This window comes from Pelodiscus sinensis, chromosome 1, assembly GCF_052426305.1.
Source record: "Pelodiscus sinensis isolate ZL-2025 chromosome 1, ASM5242630v1, whole genome shotgun sequence".
NCBI classification, from domain to species: Eukaryota; Metazoa; Chordata; order Testudines; family Trionychidae; genus Pelodiscus; species Pelodiscus sinensis.
The window spans coordinates 294,815,906-294,838,042 of NC_143052.1; the positions used below are offsets into that span (position 1 = coordinate 294,815,906).

The 22,137-nt window shown below is 43.3% G+C and overlaps 1 protein-coding gene across 2 annotated transcripts in view; it reads right to left on the minus strand.

The window, feature by feature from the left end:
* Positions 1 to 3,976: 3,976 nt before the first annotated feature.
* The window catches only part of KPNA3 (karyopherin subunit alpha 3), an 81,558-nt gene continuing 63,397 nt past the window's right edge, over positions 3,977 to 22,137 (minus strand). The window contains exons 12-16 of one of the 2 annotated variants that reach the window (XM_075919076.2): positions 17,274 to 17,378; positions 17,072 to 17,143; positions 16,363 to 16,525; positions 14,670 to 14,764; positions 3,977 to 9,956 (exon numbers count right to left, since the gene is read on the minus strand). In XM_075919076.2, the coding sequence (XP_075775191.2) occupies positions 9,858 to 9,956; positions 14,670 to 14,764; positions 16,363 to 16,525; positions 17,072 to 17,143; positions 17,274 to 17,378 (534 nt within the window). In that variant the 3' untranslated portion in view covers positions 3,977 to 9,857. The remainder of the gene's footprint in view (positions 9,957 to 14,669; positions 14,765 to 16,362; positions 16,526 to 17,071; positions 17,144 to 17,273; positions 17,379 to 22,137) is intronic. The other variant, XM_075919077.2, reaches the window with a different exon arrangement.

Here is a 22,137-nt window from a genome sequence, read left to right on the forward strand (position 1 = left end):
TGCGAACTGTGCTTTTTTGAAAGAAAGCATCCAGATTGCCCGGGTGCTCTCTTTCAAAAAAGTGGCTTGCAGTCTAGACGTAGCCAAAATGCCTGAACACTAATCTCTTCTAATACCTGAGTTCCAGCTTGTTGCAATGTTTCTTTTTCTAAGACTGATCATTTCCTTTGAAGCATCATGCAGCCCAGCTTACACCATCAACCCAGCAGAGTAGCTGTCTAGTCACCATGTGCCATGCAGGTTTTGGGAGACTAACCAGTTGCATACCTGTAGCCTCCATCCCCTGCCTCAAAAAAGTCTTTCCCGTGGAAGGAACCACAAAGATTTACTTAAGGCTGAAGATGTTTGGGCTTGAGTTCTTTAGAAACTAATGTAGGATGACAAACCTAGGCCATTTCCTCAAGGCCAGGAACTTCAATAGCTCAAGCCCCAATAGACCAAGGCTGGCCTAGAGCCATATAGGTTTGATCTTTGTTGCTACTCAGATGATCAGACTGCTCTCATTGTCAAAAAGCAGCACACAACTTAGTTACGTTCTGTGGAGGCCAGTCAACAATACCCAACTATGGTGAAAGACTGGCAGCATGTACTGAATTACCATCAGTTCTCTCAGAAGAGAGGATCCTCTGTAGGTCATCTGTATTACTAATATAGGTTGAACCTCCCTGGTCCTGCACCCTCAGGACCTGAGTGATTCCAAACAAAGGAATTTGCTGGACCGGGGAGGTCAAGCATCTGTGCTCTTCCCAGGCTCCCCTCCTGGCAGCTGCCCTGGGAGAACCCAAAGGCCTGACCTCCTCTGGCTCACCTGCCTGGTTCTGCAGCCCCCAGCCTGCTCTTGGGCTTCCCCGACCTCGCATTGGGTGGCAGTTGCTCTTGCAGTTCCTCAGCCGCACCCCTTCTTGCTTGAGGTGGCAGCTGATCTCGCCCCGGATCCATGTGATGCAACAACTGCTTCTGGGGTTCCCCAGTTCCCTGACCCCAAGGCAGCAGCCATTCCCGGGGTTTCCTGCCCTGTGCTAGGCAGCAGCAGCTCCCAGGGTTCTCCTGGCCCTGCACGGAGTAGCAGCTACTCCTGGGAGGTTCCCTGCTCCTGGTTGCATGGCCCCATGCAAAGCAGCAGCCATTCTTGGGGCGCCCTGTCCTCATCCCCCCATGGGGTGGCAGTATCTCCTGGGGCTCTCTACTGCACGCTGCTGCTGACCAGACCAGCTCTGTTCCCAGCCACTCTCAACCTCTACGGCCAGGGCTCTCTGGTCTAGCAACTTCTGTGGTCCTGATGGACCATGGATATTACCAGACCACAGAGTCCCGGATGAGAGAGGTTCAACCTGTACATCCTTTTTTTCCATAAATGGCCTGCTATGACCATTAGTTTTGTGGAAATATGGGGAGCTCAGTGGGAGAACACCGTATTATAGCAACAGCCACATGGGTGGCAGCCTAGCATAGCCTCTTCAATACAATCTTATATAACCCGTGGGTATGTACTTGGCAACTATCCCAGACACTGGCAGTTACATAGGCACACTACCAGTTTTACAAAGTAGTTTGAGCCAAACTAGCACACAATCATAATACTAGAATTGGAAGGGACCTTGAGAGATCATCAAATCCGATCCTCTGCCCTTGCGGCAGGACCAAGCATTGTCTAGATCATCTCTGATAAATGTCTATCCAACCTGCTCTTAAATATCTCTAGTGATGGAGATTCCACAACCTCCCGAGGCAATTTATTCCAGTGTTTAACTGCCCTGACAGGAAGTTTTTCCTAATGTCCAACTGCAGTAAGGGAGGTTTGGGTTTAAGCCCATTGCGCTTCTTGTCCTATCATCAGAGGCCAACGAGAACAATTTTTTCCACTCCTCCTTGTAACATTCCTTTAGAAACTATCATGTCCCCTGTCAGTCTTCTCTCTTCTAAACTAAACATGCCCGATTCTTTCAGTCTTCCATCAAAACTCATATTTTCTAGGCCTTTAAATCATTTTTGTAGCTTTTCTCTGGGCCTTCTCCAATTTTTCTACATCTTTCTTGAAATGTGGCACCCAGAACTGGACACAATACTCCAACTGAGGTCTAATCAGTGCAGAGTAGAGCGAAATAATGACTTCTCATGCCTTGCTCATAGCTCTCCTGTTAATGCATCCCAGAATCATGTTTTGGTTTTTTTTGCAACAATCTCACATTTGACTCATTTAGCTTGTGGTCCACTAAGACCCCCAGCTAAGAATGAATACAACTAAGAATGAACCCCCCAGATGCAATATGAGCACACCCTCCCCGTGCATCTGTTCTTCTATCCCAGTACCTACATAACCTAGCCCTGCTGGCTGCTTAGCATTCCCTCCTCCCCAAGCTCATTCAGAGGAAGTGAAATGTGTTGATGGCAAAGTGGTCTTTGATTGGCTGGCACAGAAGGGTAGAGCCTTGAACACCAAAACTCCAAATGACAGCAGGCCAAATCTGGAGAGCATAGTAGGGAGCTAGAACAGAAGTTAAAGCCATCCCATTCCCTCCCACCATTAGTCTAATCACCATGGAACAACTGTTCCCCAATCTCTCCTCCAATTTCCCACAGAACACTCAACTGTGGGGCAAGCAAGCCAGTGCTGCTTGTGAACGAAGAGTACTTCACCACCTCTAAACAGTGCATCCACAGAGCTGAGTATGATGCAGAGATGGAGAAAGGAGGAAAATATCTCACTGACAATGCTAAATTCAACCCCCACAGCCAATCCTAGCAATACCCAGCAGCCTTATAGCCTAGCTGCTACATCCAAGCATCCAGAAAACTTTCAAGCTATTCCAGGGACCCAAATCCTAGAATATGGTGAATCATGAGATGACTCCCACTTTGTTGGTTTCAGACCAAAAGAGTTATGATCTCCTTGGATAGAAAAGTCCTGGTCCTCATTTTCTGGAGAAACAACGAAACAAACCAGTCTCATACTCACCAGGGTCTGAGAGATTCCAGCTAGCTGAGTGGGAGAGGAATAGATTGTCAGACTAGAGAGCTTGGTTGCTGTGTTGTTATAGCCATGTTGGTCCCAGGATATTAAATATAAGGTTCTTTTATTAGAAGTTAAAAAATTAGGATATCTTTGTATTAGAAGTTGGTCCAATAAAAGATATTACTCACCCATCTTGTCTCTCGAGTTCTTGTACTTAATGAATAACTGATGAAACTTCCCAGTCATTTTTAAAATGCAGAAGGTATATACTTGGGAAGCAGAGCAGCAGTGATTCTAGCAGCCCTGCTTAGGTGGAGGTGTGTTGGCTGAGGGCACCAGCCTGTCCTCTGATCTCAAAAGCCATTATCAGGTTTGGCCTGACTGACAGCAGAGGTCCATTGGGTGGGGCCAGCAGAAATTACCCATCTGCTGAAACATTAAATAAAAGAGTTACATCTTTTGTAGGCTGCTGTAGTGACTTGTCCAAGGTGTTAGTTGGCATTGAAAGTCCTTTGTTTACATACGTATCAGACTTCCTCATTTAACAGAAGTCACAGTGGCAGCTGTATGCTTGTCTACACATGGGCTACGTCTACACTGGCCCCTCTTCCGGAAGGGGCATGTAAATTTCAGCAGTCGTCGTAGGGAAATCCGCGGGGGATTTAAATATCCCCCGCGGCATTTAAATAAAAATGTCCGCCGCTTTTTTCCGGCTTTTAAAAAAGCCGGAAAAGAGCGTCTAGACTGGCCCCGATCCTCCGGAAAAAGTGCCCTTTTCCGGAGGCTCTTATTCTTACTTCAAAGTAGGAATAAGACCCTCCGGAAAAGGGCACTTTTTCCGGAGGATCGGGGCCAGTCTAGACGCTCTTTTCCGGCTTTTTTAAAAGCCGGAAAAAAGCGGCGGACATTTTTATTTAAATGCCGCGGGGGATATTTAAATCCCCCGCGGATTTCCCTACGACGACTGCTGAAATTTACATGCCCCTTCCGGAAGAGGGGCCAGTGTAGACGTAGCCCAGGAGTTGTTCTTGATTAACTCCATGTATGGACAATCTTATTCCATTATAAGTTTCTACATACGGAATTTATCAGAAACAACTCTATGTGTAGACAAGCCTTCAGATCAGAGACCTTGAAGCCGTCAGAAATGTTGAGACTTTTTGCCCTGTCCATCACCATATTGGTTTCTATACTCAGAGTTATGAAACCATTTAGTCACATTAGCAAATTGTTCTTTTGACCAGTTCAGAAAAGCAGAAGATTCCAAGAATCCTTAGTGCCAAAATTTTCAGTGCATGCTACTTCCCACTCAAAAAGTCCAGGTAAAGCCTATCAGAATGCAGAAATGGAGAGAACACTTTTTTAGCTCGGATAGGATCAAATCTACAAAAAACTTCCAACCCCAAAACCTACAAAAATCGTGTATCAAATTCCAACTCCAATCCATTCCTTCTAGGAGATTTAATTAAATGAATTTTTTAAAATAATAAATTGAGGGGGTTTGTCTGTCTTGTAGTTTGAGCCTTTTAATGTTTTCCAGTTTCTATTTGAAATTATAAGAACCAAAAATGAAAGCTCAGATTCTCATGTAACTGTAGGGGAAATTAAGTTTTGGCTTAAAAAGCTTAATAGAAAAACATGATTTTGCCCAAGTAAAAACTAATTCTTACAGCCATTACATTTAGGAGCTCCAGCAGGCCTGCAAGTGCCTGTTCCAAAGCACAAAGTTTGGCAGGAGGTGACTGGTGACACGGATGTGCCTTTTTCTGTGCCCATAAAAAACTGCCACTATTTGGTCAAGCTATCAGCCTCCAAAAAATCTGTTTGCCTGTGTTCGGTAAAGAGGAGTCATGTGAAGGTTTGGTAGATAAATTCTCAGATTCCAGATACATTGAGCATGCTCTTTCACTAAAGTTCTTCCAGGCCAGTCTTACACTTCCGATTGAGATTGCTAAAACTGAATAGGACTTTCCCTGCCATTACTTAGTGACCTGTCAGCCAGAGTGGCACTGGAACCAATAGCGGACACACATTTTTGTTGACTTTGTTTTTGCTGACATCAAGGCGGTGAGAAGCTACTATATTGGAACATGGAGGGATGACATTTATTGGGGGAAGACTGAGAACAGAGAATTGCAGGAATCAAGGATGGATGGAAGAGAGACAGACCAGAGATGCTCTGGTAGTGACTCAGGGTGGCGCAGGAAGCTCTTGTCTGTAGGCTACTGCTTCATTTGGTGCAGATGTCAGAAGTGTGTAGTTAATGAGACAAGGGATTGCTGGAAGAAAAAGGATAGTCTTATGATTAAGGTAACTGAATGTTGACCTGGATACTGCATTATATCCCTGTTTTTGCCAGTGTTTCTCTGTGATGCTGGTTAAGTCACTGAAACCAAACTGATGGTCATTGTGTATTCCCCATTTTCTGGGTGCCCAACCTGGACACACCTGAGCCCAGATTTGTTAAATTACTGAGTGCTCACAGCTGCAACTGAAGCTGAATATATAAGTGCTTTGAATACATAAAGTGCTATATAAATGCTAAGCACTCTGAAAAATCCAGCCCTAGGTGTTTCAAAATTAGTGATTTAAAAAGAAGTCTAAAGGCTAAAGAAATCTAGCCTTTCTCCATGCCTTAGTTCCCCAGCTATAAAATGGAGATAACGTCACCACTTAATCTTCACAACAGCCCAGTGAGATTAAGTTAATGTTTGTGAAGCAGATACTATGGCTGAGAGAACCACCCATAAGGAAATTAATGTAATCAGTGTAGGGTTTATATAGTATGCAATATACAAAGTACAGGGCCACACACTGAATGTGGAGAATAAAGAGAAAAATCGCTAAAATGTGGCATATTCTGGAAAAATACAGTATGTGACCATGTAGTTAAAGACTATATCATAATGAACAAGGGAGAAGAATTAACGTTTGCACGCCCAAACTAAATTCTCATTGCTTGACATTACAAAATTAACATTCTTCTCATAAAGTTTCTGGTATGTAGCATATATTTACTTCAACTACTGTATTTAAGTATATCACCAAACAGTTTATGGTAAAGCTTAATCAAAAAGTAAAACCAAAGCAATTATAAATTTTCTAGATTTACAAAGACAAGACAATCCAAAATATTCTGTATATCTGATTATCTCTATTTGCCAACTGTCTCTCAAAAGCAAAGAATGTTAAAATACAACCTCTAGTGGTTTCATACTGTTTTAGAAATGTGGATAATATACCCACATGCTATTAATCTTACACTTTCATCTTGCAAATAGTTCTGTTTCCAGTTTAATACATCATTTTTTTCCTGTTTATGAGCATAAGTATAATCAGTATCTCAGAAAAAAGGTTCACTTCTACTGCAACACTAACAGAGGAACTCAACTGAACAAAGGTAGTTAGGTACAAAGCTTTTTAAAGGATTTAGTATCTATTTTAAATATTCTACATTAGATTAGAATAAGGTGGTCAAATTTGGGGCTGGAACCATTTAAACTCCTTTGAATTAAATTAGGGGAAAAAACACATCTATCAATGCATCTCCTCACACATCCATTGCTTAACAGATCCAAAAAAGCAAAACTGAAAAGCTATGTCACCTTGAAAAAGACAAGGAAGACATTCCTGTAAGATGCTTTGTAAAAGATACAAGCAATTTTCTTTAAAAAAACACTGCACAACAAATCCTAACCTAGTAGTTCACAAACTTTCATAAGTGGGACCAGCTGCACGTTAAAAATTTAAGAGTAAAATTTTAAAACGTACCTAAAGAGCTCAATAGCCTAAATCACATTGTCAACAATCAAAGTGAGCAGGATGGGTCTCCACTGCCTAAATCACTTTTGAAAATGGGACTTAGCTTTTGTTTGAACTAAGTGACTATAAAAGCCCGAAGGATGACATTTTCAGACGAGCCTAAAATGCAAAGAATAAGACAAGATAGCACCTAAACATTTTGTGCTATTAAATCTTTAAAAGACAATGATGAATGAACAGGTAGAACATAAATATCTGCAACCTGGAAAACAAGTCTTCTGGAAGTTTCAGCAGGCTAGGGTTACAAAAAAGGTTTTATGAAAAAGTCTGCTTGCTTCCCAATTTGAATTACCTTTTCATTTATGCCCTAATTTAGTGTTTATATATACACACACATGCCATTTGACTCAGACAACTGACAGAGTAAATTGACCTTTAGCTTTACTGAAATGATCTTCCTCTAACTACAAAACTGCTAGAAATTGGCAGTCTTTGAAAAGCACCACTTTTGCCTTCATACCACTTAATATGAGTGTCAACCTTCTTCCACAAGTTTCAAAGATCATTGCATTAGCTTAGTTTGCTTAAGTAACATATTTCAAACTATGATGGGTAGTCCTACTAGTTAAATTTTGATCAAAGACAGAAAAACCTTTAAATCAATTTGAAAAGACAGTGTGATAATTTCCAAAATAAGTTTTTGCATGTTTTATAGTATTTGATAGCAGCTTTTTATTGGTTACAAAACCTAAGCCCATATACAAAATTAGGAACACATTTAGATGCCTCTTTTGAAAGAATGTTTTAGTCTATTTTAACTGATAGTTTAAAAAAATAATAAAAACAATGCAATTTTTAAACACTTCTGAAAACTTAAAAGTGCAGCAATATACTTTGTTTCCTTTATTAACTATGAAATGGTGCAATCCCAGTCAAAAGCTGATAAGGTCACAACAGAAAGAAATGAGTAAATGCTTTGTACTGCTTTTCTCAGTTCTCCAATGTTTACTTTTAACATGATGCACAGAGTGCAAGAAAAAAATTAGATCTTCACAGTCATGGAAAATCATGAATGTAATCTCAATTTTTATGTCATCTTTAGGAAAATAGCGAGTGTAGGCTGAAATGGGTAACTGTCAGTCTATATGGCAAATAGAGTGTTAAGAGGGGGAAGATTTGCTCACATCATCATCAATTTCACAAAACTTTGTGACCTTACCTAACTTTGATTTTATATTGTTTAGTTTTTGCGAACACCACGCAGTTAAAAGATTTTAGACTATAGTATGTGACTAAGATGCAGTTACCATATGAAGCTTCAACTCAACTTTTGGGAAAAGAAAAAAGGCACAATGAACTTCAACTCAATTTTATGTGCACAAGAGTTGAAAAATCTGAGCCACCTTAAAGAGAAATTGATTCTAAAATTTATAAAACCTATAAATAATCAGAGGCCAAACCACTATATTAAAACAGATTATCTAGCAAGTAAAAATCTTGCATTTTAAACATACGCTTGTATCTATTTAAGATACAAGACAACTCGCTCTTTAAAGTGGCTCCACCTTGGCAGATATATATTTAATGAATGCACACCTGCTATGTGTTGTTCATCCGTGGAAAAAAAAACAGCTGATCCACAAAGCTCTGATGGCATCTGTCCTTATCTTCATCACAGTAAATACAACCCACATCCAATAACTAAATTAGTTTAGATTTTTCTATCCCTTCACATCAATGCATTGGGAAATTACACCCAGTAAACAATGGCAACAAAACCAGCTTGTGTGATAGCTTACAGTTTAAAATTATTCATCTTCACCCCACCAAAAGCAAATCCCTTTGAAAATAACTGGGCCAGACGATTTTCCAAAAGCAATAACCTCACATATTACCAGCTTATATAAAGTTATTTAATGTGTGCTGCATATCAGGCTTATGCTGAAAAAATGCAGCTTCTAAACAGCCTCACACATCAACTAGTTCGTATTTTTTTTAAATTATATGAAAATGGTTTTAGATTCATTTCTGAATTACTCTTCCAATACTCCAAGAATGAAGCTTTTATGACGCTTCTAAATAGCTGCTGGTTTGTTGCCAACCACATCATCATAAGCACTGGTTACTAAGTAAAAAATAGTTTAAGACTAAATTACAGTAAACATGAAAGCTCCACAGTTTAAACCCAATATAAATCAACCTTATCCAATTATCAATTTAAAACGAAATATACTGACTACTGGAAGTTGAAAGCAAGATTCTTTTTAACCAATGCGTGGTTTTGGAGATTTTTTTTCCTAGTCAGGGACTCTTGCTTTCAGCTTAAACAGAAGTTCAAGTCCATAACAGGTTGTAGCTCAGGTAAATTACCATGCACAGCATCTGATTACTTCAAAACAGCAGGAACACACAGGCTGAAGTGAGTGGTCAAATAGGACTCGCTGTTCTCAAAAATTAGGTATAACGGCAAAAGCTTTACCAGTCCAAATCTACAGTTCATTCTCCAACCCTGGTTTCTGAGGCAGTTAATGAACACACATCAATTACTGATAGATGAAGTAGTTTGTTTTTTAAACGTAACTGTTTAATCAATTGCCAAGTGTAAGTTACTTTTATTTCAGTTTCACCAATGAAATTCATTTGGCTTGCATTTTTTAATCTATTCTTCCACATAAAGTATATGAAAATATGTTTGTGGAGGACGATGGAGGCTCAGACCAAACTGTGCCCCTGTAAAGTCTTCCAAAATGTATGCATCATACCAAAGTGTCTTGATCCACAGCGCACCATTTTCCAAAGAAGTTACTTTCCGTGGAAAGCAGATGTGCTACCACTATGAAATTTTCTTAACAAAACTGCAGATTGCGGTTGTCAGCATGTGGCACCAGGGAAAAAGGCAAAAAAAGAAGGTAATTGGGACTGTTAAAAGAATTCTAAAACAGTTTTAAGAGATCATGCATATGCATTTACAGTCCACGTGATAGTGACTTTTGGCAACTGCAAAGTGACTGATACATGGCTTGCTTTAGAAGCATCAAAACGAGGAGGCATGTGTGTCTTGGAGCCTTTTTTTTTTTCACTTGGTAGCCATTTGGTGGTGCTTCTTATTGGTGTGGGACAGAGAAGCTGCACGGTATTGAAATTAAAAATTAAATTCTTTTGTTTGAAGATTGGCTGTTGGGTCAAAGTTGTAAGTACCGCCTTGAGTGGCTTCAGGAATGAGGCTGGGATCTTCATCAATCTATAAAGATAAAATAAAAAGTAATCTACAAAAACCCAATACCTTATACAAGCCATTACATATACAGGGATGCATAAATATTTCATAATACTGGCCCACTGAAATATTTTGTTATTAAAAAGTGAAATACTAATAATCTTAGCCAATTCAATAACTTTTTTAAGAAAGTAAAATCATGCTTTGTTCTAATGCCATTAAGGAAACAGATGCACCAAATCCTTATTGACTGCATTACCACTTAATTACAGCAAACACTTTTAACTGCAACATTAAGAATGAAATTTCAAGTGTATCAGCTAATCACTACTAGTGAAATCTAAAAAACTAGTTTTGTGCTTTTCTCAGGGTTACATATTGAATTAAACGGATTTTTATCTTTAGCTGATAGGAATTCTTGTCTCTTTTTTGTGAGTACTAGGCATTTCCTCTTGGATTTTGAAGAATCTAAGTTAAGCTATTTCAGACTGATTTTATTTGATGAACTTCCAAATTCCCAGTTGAATATACTATATAATTTTATAAAAGAAACAAATTAAGCTGTCTTACTGGTGTAGCACACAAGCCATCAATTGACTCAGTTTCCCCTTTCAGTTTTGGAAGTTCAGCATAGAGGTAACATTTTGTTTCTAGTGAACAGCATTACCATATGTACATCTGATTTCCAGCACAAAATCCACTGGCAGCAGCATTCAGAATGCTCAGGAAAGGTTACTTGCTGATATTTGTTTTGAATATACTGGCTCTGCAAATCAGATTGCTGGAGCCATATGCCCTGTCTCATGAGTTACTGAGCCATTCAAAAAAGTAAGGCCCAGGATACATACACTGTACACACACTGAGATCCAGTATTCTGAAACTTGGGCTATGACTACACAACAAAGATTAACTGACTTAGATTAGGTTGATTTAAGAGCCACTGCATTAATTACTGCAGTGACTAATGTTCACACTAACCTCCTTGGGTTGGCAGTTTTTATCCTCACCAGGAGTACTTCCACTGACCTAGGGAGCAGAGAGCCTGGTCTCTGAGCTTCACTGGCAGCTCCCTGCTGGGAGCCTGGCTACCTTGCCAGGAAAAGAGAAGCCAGCTGGGGCTCCCTGTTGAGAGCAGGATCCATTCACCCTTGCTCCCAACATCTACACAAATTTTGCATCACCAACATAAGCCCTGCACCTCTCATTGAGGTGGTTTTAATTATATTGGCATATCAGTGAGTTGTCTCATCGGAATGAGCATTGCAGCATATACACACCATCACTCTTACTGACAAAAGCTGACTTTCATTGACAAAACTGTATAGTGTGGACAAGGCTTTAGGATTTTGGAGTGCTGACCAGTGTTCTGAGATTTTCCATCTATGAGCAGAGTGAGATCATGTGCGCTTGTTTGCCACCGTTGCACTCACCAATATATCGTCACCTTTTTTTGGGAGCTCTCGCTGCTTTCCTCCGGCACAGTCCCCAGCCGGCCCTGAGAGCATGCATGCCACGCCGGACAGAAACCCGCTCGGGACACACGGCAATTAAAAGGGGCTGTGACCGCATTTTGGCCCCAACCTCCCAGGTGTTTTTTCCCCCCTGACAAAACCATCTGGCAACCCTAGTACCAGCACCTTTGGTTTTTTAAACAAAAAAGCAGTGTGTGAGTGTGAGTATGAGAGAGAGAGAGAGATATGGAAGAAAGAATACTAAAACAACCCTTTCCCAGTCACAAAGAAAATAAAGAGCTGTTAAATCAGAATTTTCACCCACACATCCTTATTATTAAGGCTGACCCTAAGTGCCAATGTACTGTATTTGTCCTGCAATCTGCTTATTGACCACCCCTGTAATCTTGCATTCCTTCTGCAGATGTGATTTAATCCTGGCATCAAACTTTCTTTAGTTTGGAAAAAACCCTTATTCAAGCTAGAAAGAAAACAAAACAAGCAGGAAAATTTCCATTCTCAGTGAGTTTAAAACAAGTTTGCCAAAATCGCCCTCTTCCCCCTGGAGACACTCTGGAAAAAAGCTGCAGCCCATAGCCCTTGGCATGATGACCTCTCTAAACCATGTGGGGCTCCTGCTGCAACATTAGCTAAACTCCCACCCTCTTCCCTTAGGATAGGCCCTGACCACATTTCTCCCTGCAAAGCAGCTCCCAAAATCATCCTGATCAAAGTGCTGGAGCAGCAGCAGCAGCAGCTTCTGCTGTCTCCCCCCTCACCACTTTCTATATGCAGTGGCATCCTCAGGGGATGAGCCCATCTTCTTCCATTTAAGGTCTGCAGCCCGCACCCCTCACCGATCTTTTCCTGCTCTCTGCGGCTGCTTTGGGCTCCTCCATCCCTCCTTATCTGCCTGGCTGCTGGGAAGAAGCCTTCCCTCGGAAGAGACACAGACCAAGACAGGCAGCAGCAGCAGGCCCTGCTGCAATGTAAGCTTCTCCACTATTCCGCTGCTTACACCTCCATCTTCTTCTTTCCCCACCCCCTGGAGGGGCTTTGGGGGACGGAGCCTGGGCAGGGCTCCCTTGACTGATACTTCTGTGGGGAATTTGACACCCACTTGCCTGTGTCTCCCCTCCCTTCCCCCCCATGTCCCACCAGCTGCCGCACCTGCAGCAAAAGCCTGTGTGGTGAGGTGGGTGTGGTGGCAGGGGAAGGCAGCTGTGCCCCTGCCTGCCTGGAAGAACCTTACATGGCCACCTCCCTGCAACCACAGGCACAGTCCCTGGCTGACCATGTGGTCCCACATGAGCCTCCCAGCCAGCTGCAGAGGGGCAGGCAGTACTGCTGGGCTGGAAAGGCAACAGCCAGCCAACAGCACCCGGGCACAGGTGAGGTGCAGGGCAGCCCACGTTGATTATAGGATGACTATGAGCCGCCATTGTGACATGGCCGTGAAAAAGGCTAATACGATCTTGGGATGTATTAGGCGAGATATTTCCAGTAGGGATAAGGAGGTGTTAGTGCCATTATGCAAGGCATTGGTGAAACCCCATTTGGAATACTGTGTGCAGTTCTGGTCTCCCATGTTTAAGAAGGATGAATTCAAACTGGAACAGGTACAAAGAAGGGCCACTAGGATGATCCGAGGAATGGAAAACCTGTCTTATGAAAGGAGACTCAAGGAGCTTGGCTTGTTTACTTTAACCAAAAGAAGGCTGAGGGGGGACATGATTGCACTTTTTAAATATATTAGAGGGATAAATACCAGGGAGGGAGAGGAATTATTTAAGTTTAATACCAATGTGGACACAAGAACAAATGGATATAAGATGGCTAGTAGGAAGTTTAGACTTGAGATTAGACGAAGGTTTCTAACCATTAGAGGAGTGAAGTTCTGGAACGGCCTTCCAAGGGAAGTAGTGGGGGCAAAAGATCTATCTGGTTTCAAGATTAAACTAGATGGGTTTATGAAGGGGATGGTTTGATGAGATAACATGATCTTGGTAACTAATTGACCATTCATTATCAGTGGGAAATAGGTCAATGGAGGGATGATAGAAGTTACTATAGAGAACTGTCTGGGTGTCTGGCTGATGAGTCTTGCCCACATGCTCAGGGTTTAGCCGATCGCCATATTTGGGGTCGGGAAGGAATTTTCCTCCAGGGTAGATTGGCAGAGGCCCTGGAGGTTTTTCGCCTTCCTCTGTAGCATGGGGTACAGATCACAGCTAGAGGATTCTCTGCATCTTGGGGTCTTCAAAGTATTTGAAGGCTTCAATATCTGAGATATAGGTGAAAGGATTATTCTAGGAGGGGTGGGTGAGATTTTGTGGCCTGCACTGTGCAGGGGGTCAGACTAGATGATCATAATGGTCCCTTCTGACCTTAAAGTCTATGAGTCTATGAGATGTGGAAAACTGAAGGAGAACTGCTGGCATCTAACAACTCTGAAGGGAAGTACAGTTAATAATATACAGGCAGTCCCCGGGTTACGTACAAGATAGGGACTGTAGGTTTGTTCTTAAGTTGAATTTGTATGTAAGTCGGAACTGGTACATATTGTAGGGGAAACTCTAGCCAAACATTTCTCCAGAGCTCAGTTTTATTCTCCCACACCTCACTTCCCTCAGTCCTTTATTCTCAAGCTAATGTGTCTGCTGAGAAAAGCCGCTCCACATCTCCCTGGTCTGCTGGGGGGGGGGCGCTAGCTTCGCGTCTCCCTGGTCTGCTGGGGGGAAGCAGCTAGTGCGGGGTTGCCTCACCCCGTTTGTAAGTAGGGATCCGATGTAAGTCGGATCCATGTAACCCGGGGACTGCCTGTAATCTAAGATTAACCTATTTTTCTATAAATTACATAAAACTTGATTTGCGAGTATATTTTCTTCTAATCATAAACTGGTCAACTTCATAAGGTGTAACAGTGTAGGCTATCTTTTACTGATTAGGCAAAAAATGAACTAACCATTTTAGTCAAACTGTCTGAGATAGTGTCTTGATGCAATGGAATGAAAAAGAGAGAGCAGAGGCAGGTCAAAGAAATCACAGACAGGAATGTTCCCACAGAAGGAGAAGGAAGGATTGAGAAAGTGTCAAACTTTTAATTAAGACAAGAAGTACAGAAAAAAGTAGTAGAATATTTTTCTGAACAGCCCATCTCCATAAATGGGGTTGACTGAAGTAACACTGACCCTAAGTACTAAATTAAAATATGCAGTACAAAAGCATTCACACCAGACACTTTATACATCCATAAATACACAGACCATTCTTTAATGTACTTACATCGTCACCAGAGAAATACTGATCTATGATTTCAAATGCTAGTTTATAGATGTCCTCATTCTCGTGCTGTTGCAAGGCTTCAATTTTCTCTAAACCTGGCCAAATGACAGCAGGAATAAAAGTGTTCAACAGATTAATATGACTTTGTTACTAGCTGCTTTTTTGTTAGCATTTCAGACGTAAGAAAATACTGCCTTTAGCTACAGTAGTTCCTCAAGATATACTGGACAACAAGAACAGTCATGATGGAGCCTAGTCTCCAAACATGACCCAGTTGCCATCTTCATTTTTAAGGCAGAGATCTGGCTTGTGAAATCTAATCTCAGCACAATCAGTTTTCATGGGCCACCTGTCTTAATGATGACTTAGACTCTGGTCTTAAAAGCCTCTAGGGCTGCCACAATCCGTTACCTTTTATATAAATTAGGTAAAGCACTCAGTTACACAAAGAATGTGCATTTCTGCTGTATCTTTTGTCCCATACAGACACTGTACATCTTGGAATACTGAAAGTGGCTCCACATTAGAGAAGCATACCAAGAGTGAAATGCAGACACAAAATTACATAGCTACAGTAGTTTAAAAGCATAACTTTAGTTTGGAGCAAGAAATTTATGAACATGGAAAAAATCTTTCCAAGATGCTATTTTAAGACATCTCTAACTTGCTTTTTAAAAATTAACTTGCCATCATATATACATTGTTGGTGTGCAACTGACAGGGACTTGCTACCTCAAGCCCAACTTCTCTTCCTACTTTATTCTGCAAGGCAGTCAAAATGCTGACACTCATTCCCACTAAAAAGGAATGGCGCAAAATCGTGAGTTTTATTGACATGTTGGGTGGCAGAAGTTGGGTGGAAGTAATGCTTTCTTTCAAACAATTCTGAGAAAGATACAAAAAGCTGCTACACTTCAACCTCAATACTCTGGGTATCCCTAATCTGGGGACACCTGTGATATGGAGATGAAACAGATCTCCACCCTGCCACTCCCCTGCTCCGTAGATGAGGGAATGGCAGTGCAGTGACACACTTCCCTCCGAAGCTTTTCCACAACACTCAGAGAGAAAGACAGTGTGTAACACATGGGAGCATTTGGGGTGTGGAGCCACCTGACCCCCTGGGAGAAGGGCACCAGGTAAACACTTTATGCCCACTTCCCTCACACCCAGACCCGACAGCACCCTCCATGACCTGGAAAAACCTTTAATCTGCATATCCTGTTTCCCGCCGTTGCTGGATTAAAGAAGTTCAAGTGTACTGAAATATACTGATCTGTGGAACCGTGTCCTCATCCCACCCTGCCACCAAGTGTTCTCCAATGTGAAAATCCCGCTAAATAAGTTGCACTAAATAGAAAACAACCTCAATGGCTACAAGGCAATGGATTCTCGCCTCCTCCACCCCAGCCTTCAGATAGTTTCATCTGCTTGCTGATCCCATGCAATCCAAAAAGGCATAGTGCCAGCAAACACCAAAGAGGCACATCCAGGAGCAACTGCTAGGCATTACAGGGAGGGGACGCTGCTTTGCCTCTCCTGCCCCCAAATCAGGGAGGCTGTCATGGCAGCAAAAAAACAAGCTGGTGGCCACATTTTAGAAACCCTGCCTTCTGTACTACATTGGCTCTGAACAAGGAAGACAAAGTGATCCCCCAGCAAATAAGTTCTAAAAAGCCTAACAAATTCTTACCTGAACATTCTTCAATAATTTCAGCTATTGTGCTAGCCTCATCACCAGCCATTATCAGAATATTTTTCAGCCCATCCAAGACTACCTGGACCACCTGAGAGTCTTTTACTGACAGTAAGCTACAGAATGGTGGGATTACATTCTGTTGAACAAGATATTCAACCTAGATACGGAGAAAATGATTTCAGAATTATGTGATTAATCTCACAATCCAATATATGAGTTTTTCTGTTGTGTCTCCATCCATCCATCTGTGAGTCGGTTTGTTTAAAACCACCTCCTAAATGATAAGAGGACCACCAAATTTAGTATGCAGCATCCTCTTATAACTTAAAACAAGGTCAGGGCTTGGTTGTGCCAGGACAATGGGATGTGCATGAAATGTGATTGTTTCCTATCAAATGGAAAGGAAGAGCTGATATAGCATGGACAGTTATACTTATGAATGACCACGGGGGGGCAGCCATCCCCTTCTTATCCTCCAACCCCAGCCCTGGGCCCCTCCTCAACCCCCCAACCCTCTTGCACCCCCTCACGCCTCCAGCCTCCTGCCCTTAGTGTGCTATCCCTTCCCCCCCCCCCCGACATTCCCACGCCCCTGCCCTGACTCTGTACTTCCCAGCTCTCTGCCCTGAAGAACAGGAACAATGCCGTGTAAGTTATCTAGTGCACTATATTTTAACAACGAATGAAAGTCAGTCACACACACCTGGTCTTTTCTTCCACTTATCGTCAGGTTGCTAATTGCCCAAGCAGCTTCCTTTTGTGTTCCAAAGTCCCCCTAAAGGGAAAAATTGATAGTTCATTAAAATTAGCAAACACACATCTGTAAAACTTATTAAAACTCAGATATTCCTTGTGTCAGATTTATAAAAAGATGACAAACTTGCGTAAGTGATAGCTTGACTGACCTTAGCCAGCTGGTGTATGATCATAGGGATTAGTCCAGCATCTATTACAGCTTGAACTTGTTGCTGGTTTCCTGCTGTAATATTGGAAAGGAACCAAACTGCTTCCTATAATCAGACAAAATGAGAAACCACCTTTCTTCAGAAATAATTTAACTCTTTGTCCATGGCTAAAAAGTATTACATATGAACTGCAGTGACACAAAATGCATTAAATAAGTCGAGCAAGTCTTTATCAGCCTATTCTATCATGCGTTCCTTGTCCTATAAACGCTTATTTCCCCCCCGCCCCCAAAAATCAGAAGCATTCAGAGAGCTTTAGCATAAAACTGGCTTCTTTGACTATGGTTTCAATTTGGCAAGTTATACAGGCCTTTCAAATGATACACGGGCCTGGTCTACACTACATGGGAAGGCCGAAGTAAGATACGCAACTCCAGCTATGTAAATTATGTAGCTGAAGTCGAAGTATCTTATATCGTGTTTCCATGCCGTCCAAACAGTGGGAGACCAATGGGAGCTTCTCTTACTCCTCATGAGGGTGCTGACAGAGGTAACCTTTGAGTTTGATCTAGCAGGTTTATACTATACCCACTAAATCAAACTGTGGCAATCTTCCGTGTAGCATAGAACTGCCCTTAGGGACCAAAAAGCCAGACTTACAACCAGGTCTTCTGTCTGTCTTATCCCAGGTGTAAAACGGGTCATCACTCTGTGGCATGAGCCAATTTTCACTGGCACACGAGCCTACCCACCAGATCTACGCTGACTGTACGTTCTGGAAAGCCTGGCCTGACATTTCACTGCTTGATGGGAAGATGCGACTGAGAAATGGCTTCATGCCATTACTCCTCATGCGGTGCAGGAGTCTGCTCCTCCTCCTTCCTACCACCCCTGCTGGCTTCTCGTAGCACACAGTTTCTGGCCACTCTGCCACCCACTGCCCTATACCATGCAACGCCCTCTGTCCCCCTGAGGGACTGACATGGTAGGAGACCGGACTGGCTTACAGGGGAAATCCTTGGTGAACTTAAGCACAAAAAGGAAGCTTACAAAGAGTGGAAACTTGGACAAATGACCAGGGAGGAGTTTAAAGGTATAGCTCGAGAATGTCGGGGGGTTATCAGGAAGGCAAAAGCACAAATGGAATTGCGACTGGCTAAGGATGTGAAGGACAACAAGAAAGGTTTCTACAGGCATGTTAACAAGAAGAAGGTGATCAGAGAGGGTGTGCGGCTCCTAATGGATGAAGGAGATAACCTAGTGACAGATGATGTGGGGAAAGCTGAAGTACTCAATGCTTTCTTTGCCTCTGTATTCACGGACAAGGTCGGCTCCTGGACTTCTGCGCCAAGTGACGCAAGATGGGATGAAGATGGACAGCCCGTGGTGGGTAATGAACAGGTTAGGAACTATTTAGAAAAGCTAAACGTACATAAATCCATGGGTCCGGACTTAGTGCATCCGAGGGTAATGAGGGAGTTGGCAAATGTCATTGTGGAGCCTTTGGCTATTATCTTTGAAAAGTCGTGGAGATCGGGAGAAATCCCGGATGACTGGAAAAAGGCAAATGTAGTGCCCATCTTCAAAAAAGGGAAGAAGGATGATCCAGGGAACTATAGGCCAGTCAGTCTTACATTGGTTCCTGGAAGGGATCCTTAAGGAATCCATATTGAGGCACTTGGATGAGAGGAAAGTGATTAGGAATAGTCAGCATGGATTCACGAAGGGCAAGTCGTGCCTGACCAATCTGATTAGCTTCTATGATGAGGAAACTGGCTCGGTGGACATGGGGAAGTCAGTGGATGTTATATACCTTGACTTTAGCAAGGCTTTTGATACGGTCTCCCACAATATTCTTGCCAGCAAGTTAAGGGATTGTGGATTGGATAAATGGACGGTAAGATGGATAGAAAGATGGCTAGAAGGCCGGGCCCAGCGGGTAGTGATCAATGGCTCGATGTCAGGATGGCGGTCGGTTTCTAGCGGAGTGCCCCAAGGTTCGGTTCTAGGACCAGTTTTGTTCAATATCTTTATTAATGATCTGGATGAGGGGATGGATTGCACCCTCAGCAAGTTTGCGGATGACACTAAGCTGGGGGGAGAGGTCGATACGCTTAAGGGCAGAGATAGGGTACAGAGTGACTTAGACAAATTGGAGGATTGGGCCACAAGAAATCCGATGAGGTTCAATAAGGACAAGTGTAGAGTCCTGCACTTGGGACGGAAGAATCCCAAGCATAATTACAAGCTGGGGACCAACCGGTTAAGTAGTAGTTCTGCAGAAAAGCACCTGGGGGTTACAGTGGATGAGAAGCTCAATATGAGTCAACAGTGTGCCCTTGTAGCCAAGAAGGCTAATGGCATATTAGGTTGCATTAAGAGGAGCATTGCCAGCAGATCCAGAGATGTCATCATTCCCCTTTATTCGGCTTTGGTGAGGCCGCATCTGGAGTATTGTGTCCAGTTCTGGGCCCCCCACTACAAAAAGGATGTGGACGCTTTGGAGAGGGTCCAGCGGAGGGCAACCAAAATGATTAGGGGGCTGGAGCATATGACTTATGAGGAGAGGCTGAGGGATTTGGGTCTGTTTAGTCTGCAGAAGCGAAGAGTGAGGGGGGATTTGATAGCAGTCTTCAACTTCCTGAAGGGAGGTTCCAAAGAGGATGGAGAGAGGCTGTTCTCAGTAGTGACAGATGGCAGAACAAGGAGCAATGGTCTCAAGTTGTGGTGGGAGAGGTCCAGGTTGGATATTAGGAAAAACTATTTCACTAGGAGTGTGGTGAAGCACTGGAATGGGTTACCTAGGGAAGTAGTGGAGTCTCCATCCCTAGAGGTGTTTAAGTCTCAGCTTGACAAAGCCCTGGCCGGGTTGATTTAGTTGGGATTGGTCCTGCCTAGAGCAGCGGGCTGGACTTGATGACCTTCTGAGGTCTCTTCCAGTTCTATGATTCTATGACTCTGTTGCGCAGAGCCCCCGCTCTGGCCATACCACCTCCTTGTCCTCTACTGCTGCCACCGTTGCTGGGGAGACCTCTGTGCCTTGGAGCTTCTGGTGAGTGGAGTGAGCAGCATGGAGCCAAACTGCTCACAGCTGGCCAAGATGCCGCAGTCTGGCTGGCCCACCTGCAGCCCGAGGAGCTGTGGGAGCTGGCTGAAGGTGTGATGCTCAGCCTGCGTGGGAAGGCGCTGCACCTGCCGCCCTGTCCTACCAGCGGCCCCGAGGGAGCAGGCAAGGCGCTGTGAGACACCCCTGCTTGGCTGCCACCTGTGCCAGTGGCTGCTATGCAAGCCAGTGACCCTGCACTGCAGCCACACCTGCTGCCACCACTGCGCTGAGCCTGGCCACTGTGTCCACAGCCATGGGCCCTGATGCACTGCCACCAACGCGCCCGGCCCCACCAGCTCTCAGATCAGCAAGGTGCTGGGCAACCTGCTGGAGAAGTAGCTGAAGGAGGAGAGGCGGGCTGTGCAGTGATCACAAGGCTCGAGCAGCAGCAGCAGCATGGGTGAGGAAACTGGCTGAGCTCTCCTCCTCCCCACCCCGCCGGGGGAACGGTAGCACAGTGACATGCTGTCCGGAGGCTTTCCACACTGCTCCCATTGGCATGCCCTACTCCCAAGCCTGCTTCTGCACCCTACCTCTCATTCAGAACTTGCTCCCTCACCTCCTCCTGCACACCACCTCCTGCGCATCCCCATCCCTATCCTATTCACTGGCAGCCCTGTCCCGCACACTGAACCCTTCCTTTTTGTTCCCACACCAGAGCCTAATGGGGTCCCCAAAATACACTAACTCTAGAACCCCAGAGAAGTAAATCTGGCCTATGGGAAGCCCTGAACCTCAACTCAATCCTCCCTGTCCTTTCCCTGGGCCCCGTAGGGCTGGAGTGCCAGAAGAGTGAGATGTCTCAGTTGGGGGCCACATCAGTGAGTGTTGGTTTTTTTGAGAGTTGTTTTTACTTCTCATTTGTGTGGTCCCCAACTGCTTTTTCTATGGGTCAGTGGCCCCCGACCCAAAAAAGGTTCCTCGCCCCTGCCATAAATAAAAAAAAAAACAACCCTTTTGTGTTGAACATAAATTAATATTTTACTTTTTTTAATGCAGTTTGATAAACTAACATGAGAAAGTTAAAATGCTTAGTCTGTTTAATAATTTAAATTAAACCGTTCTCCTCAGCTGCAGCACTAGCAAAACGGCTTGGGCATCATTATGTAATTAAAGGTGAGTTTCCATTAGCAACTGGTGGACTGCGGAAAGGTTTTCATTGAACCAGGTTATCCACAGGGTGCACAGTGGAGAGAGACCCTCCCCGCCTCCCAGGAGAGCAGCACAGCCCAGGGCAGGAGGGTTAAATCTTGGCACGCCGCTTTGGAAAGGTTGCCGACCCCTGTGCTAAAACTTCCCTCTCAGACAGCTTCTATAATGTAGCCATGTGTTTCCAATACAAAATTCTACAACACAGTGAAAGCTAACAACATAGGAATCAATCTAAAATTAAAGTTTAATGGATCTTTAAATACACAATTAGTACACTCCCCACTGAGGCAGCCTCATTTATACCAAGCCCCCCCCCAATACATTTTGCAGTTTTATTTGCACCCACTTTCTGACCTCTTTGAACTGCTAGAGTTACTACCATTAAGGACATAGCCTTCTGTGTTTATTGTTATAGTTAGTTAAATAAAACTTTACTGTGCCAGAGAATCTAGAGGCCAGACTGCAGAATTTAGCTCAGATAAGCTTTGAATTACTGGGGGAGCAGGGATGAGAAAGGATTTGCTTATACTATTTATTGAAGCTCCTATGTCAGAAGTTTTAATCTCTGATTTTTGCATATAAAACTAGGCATGCATAGAATACTTC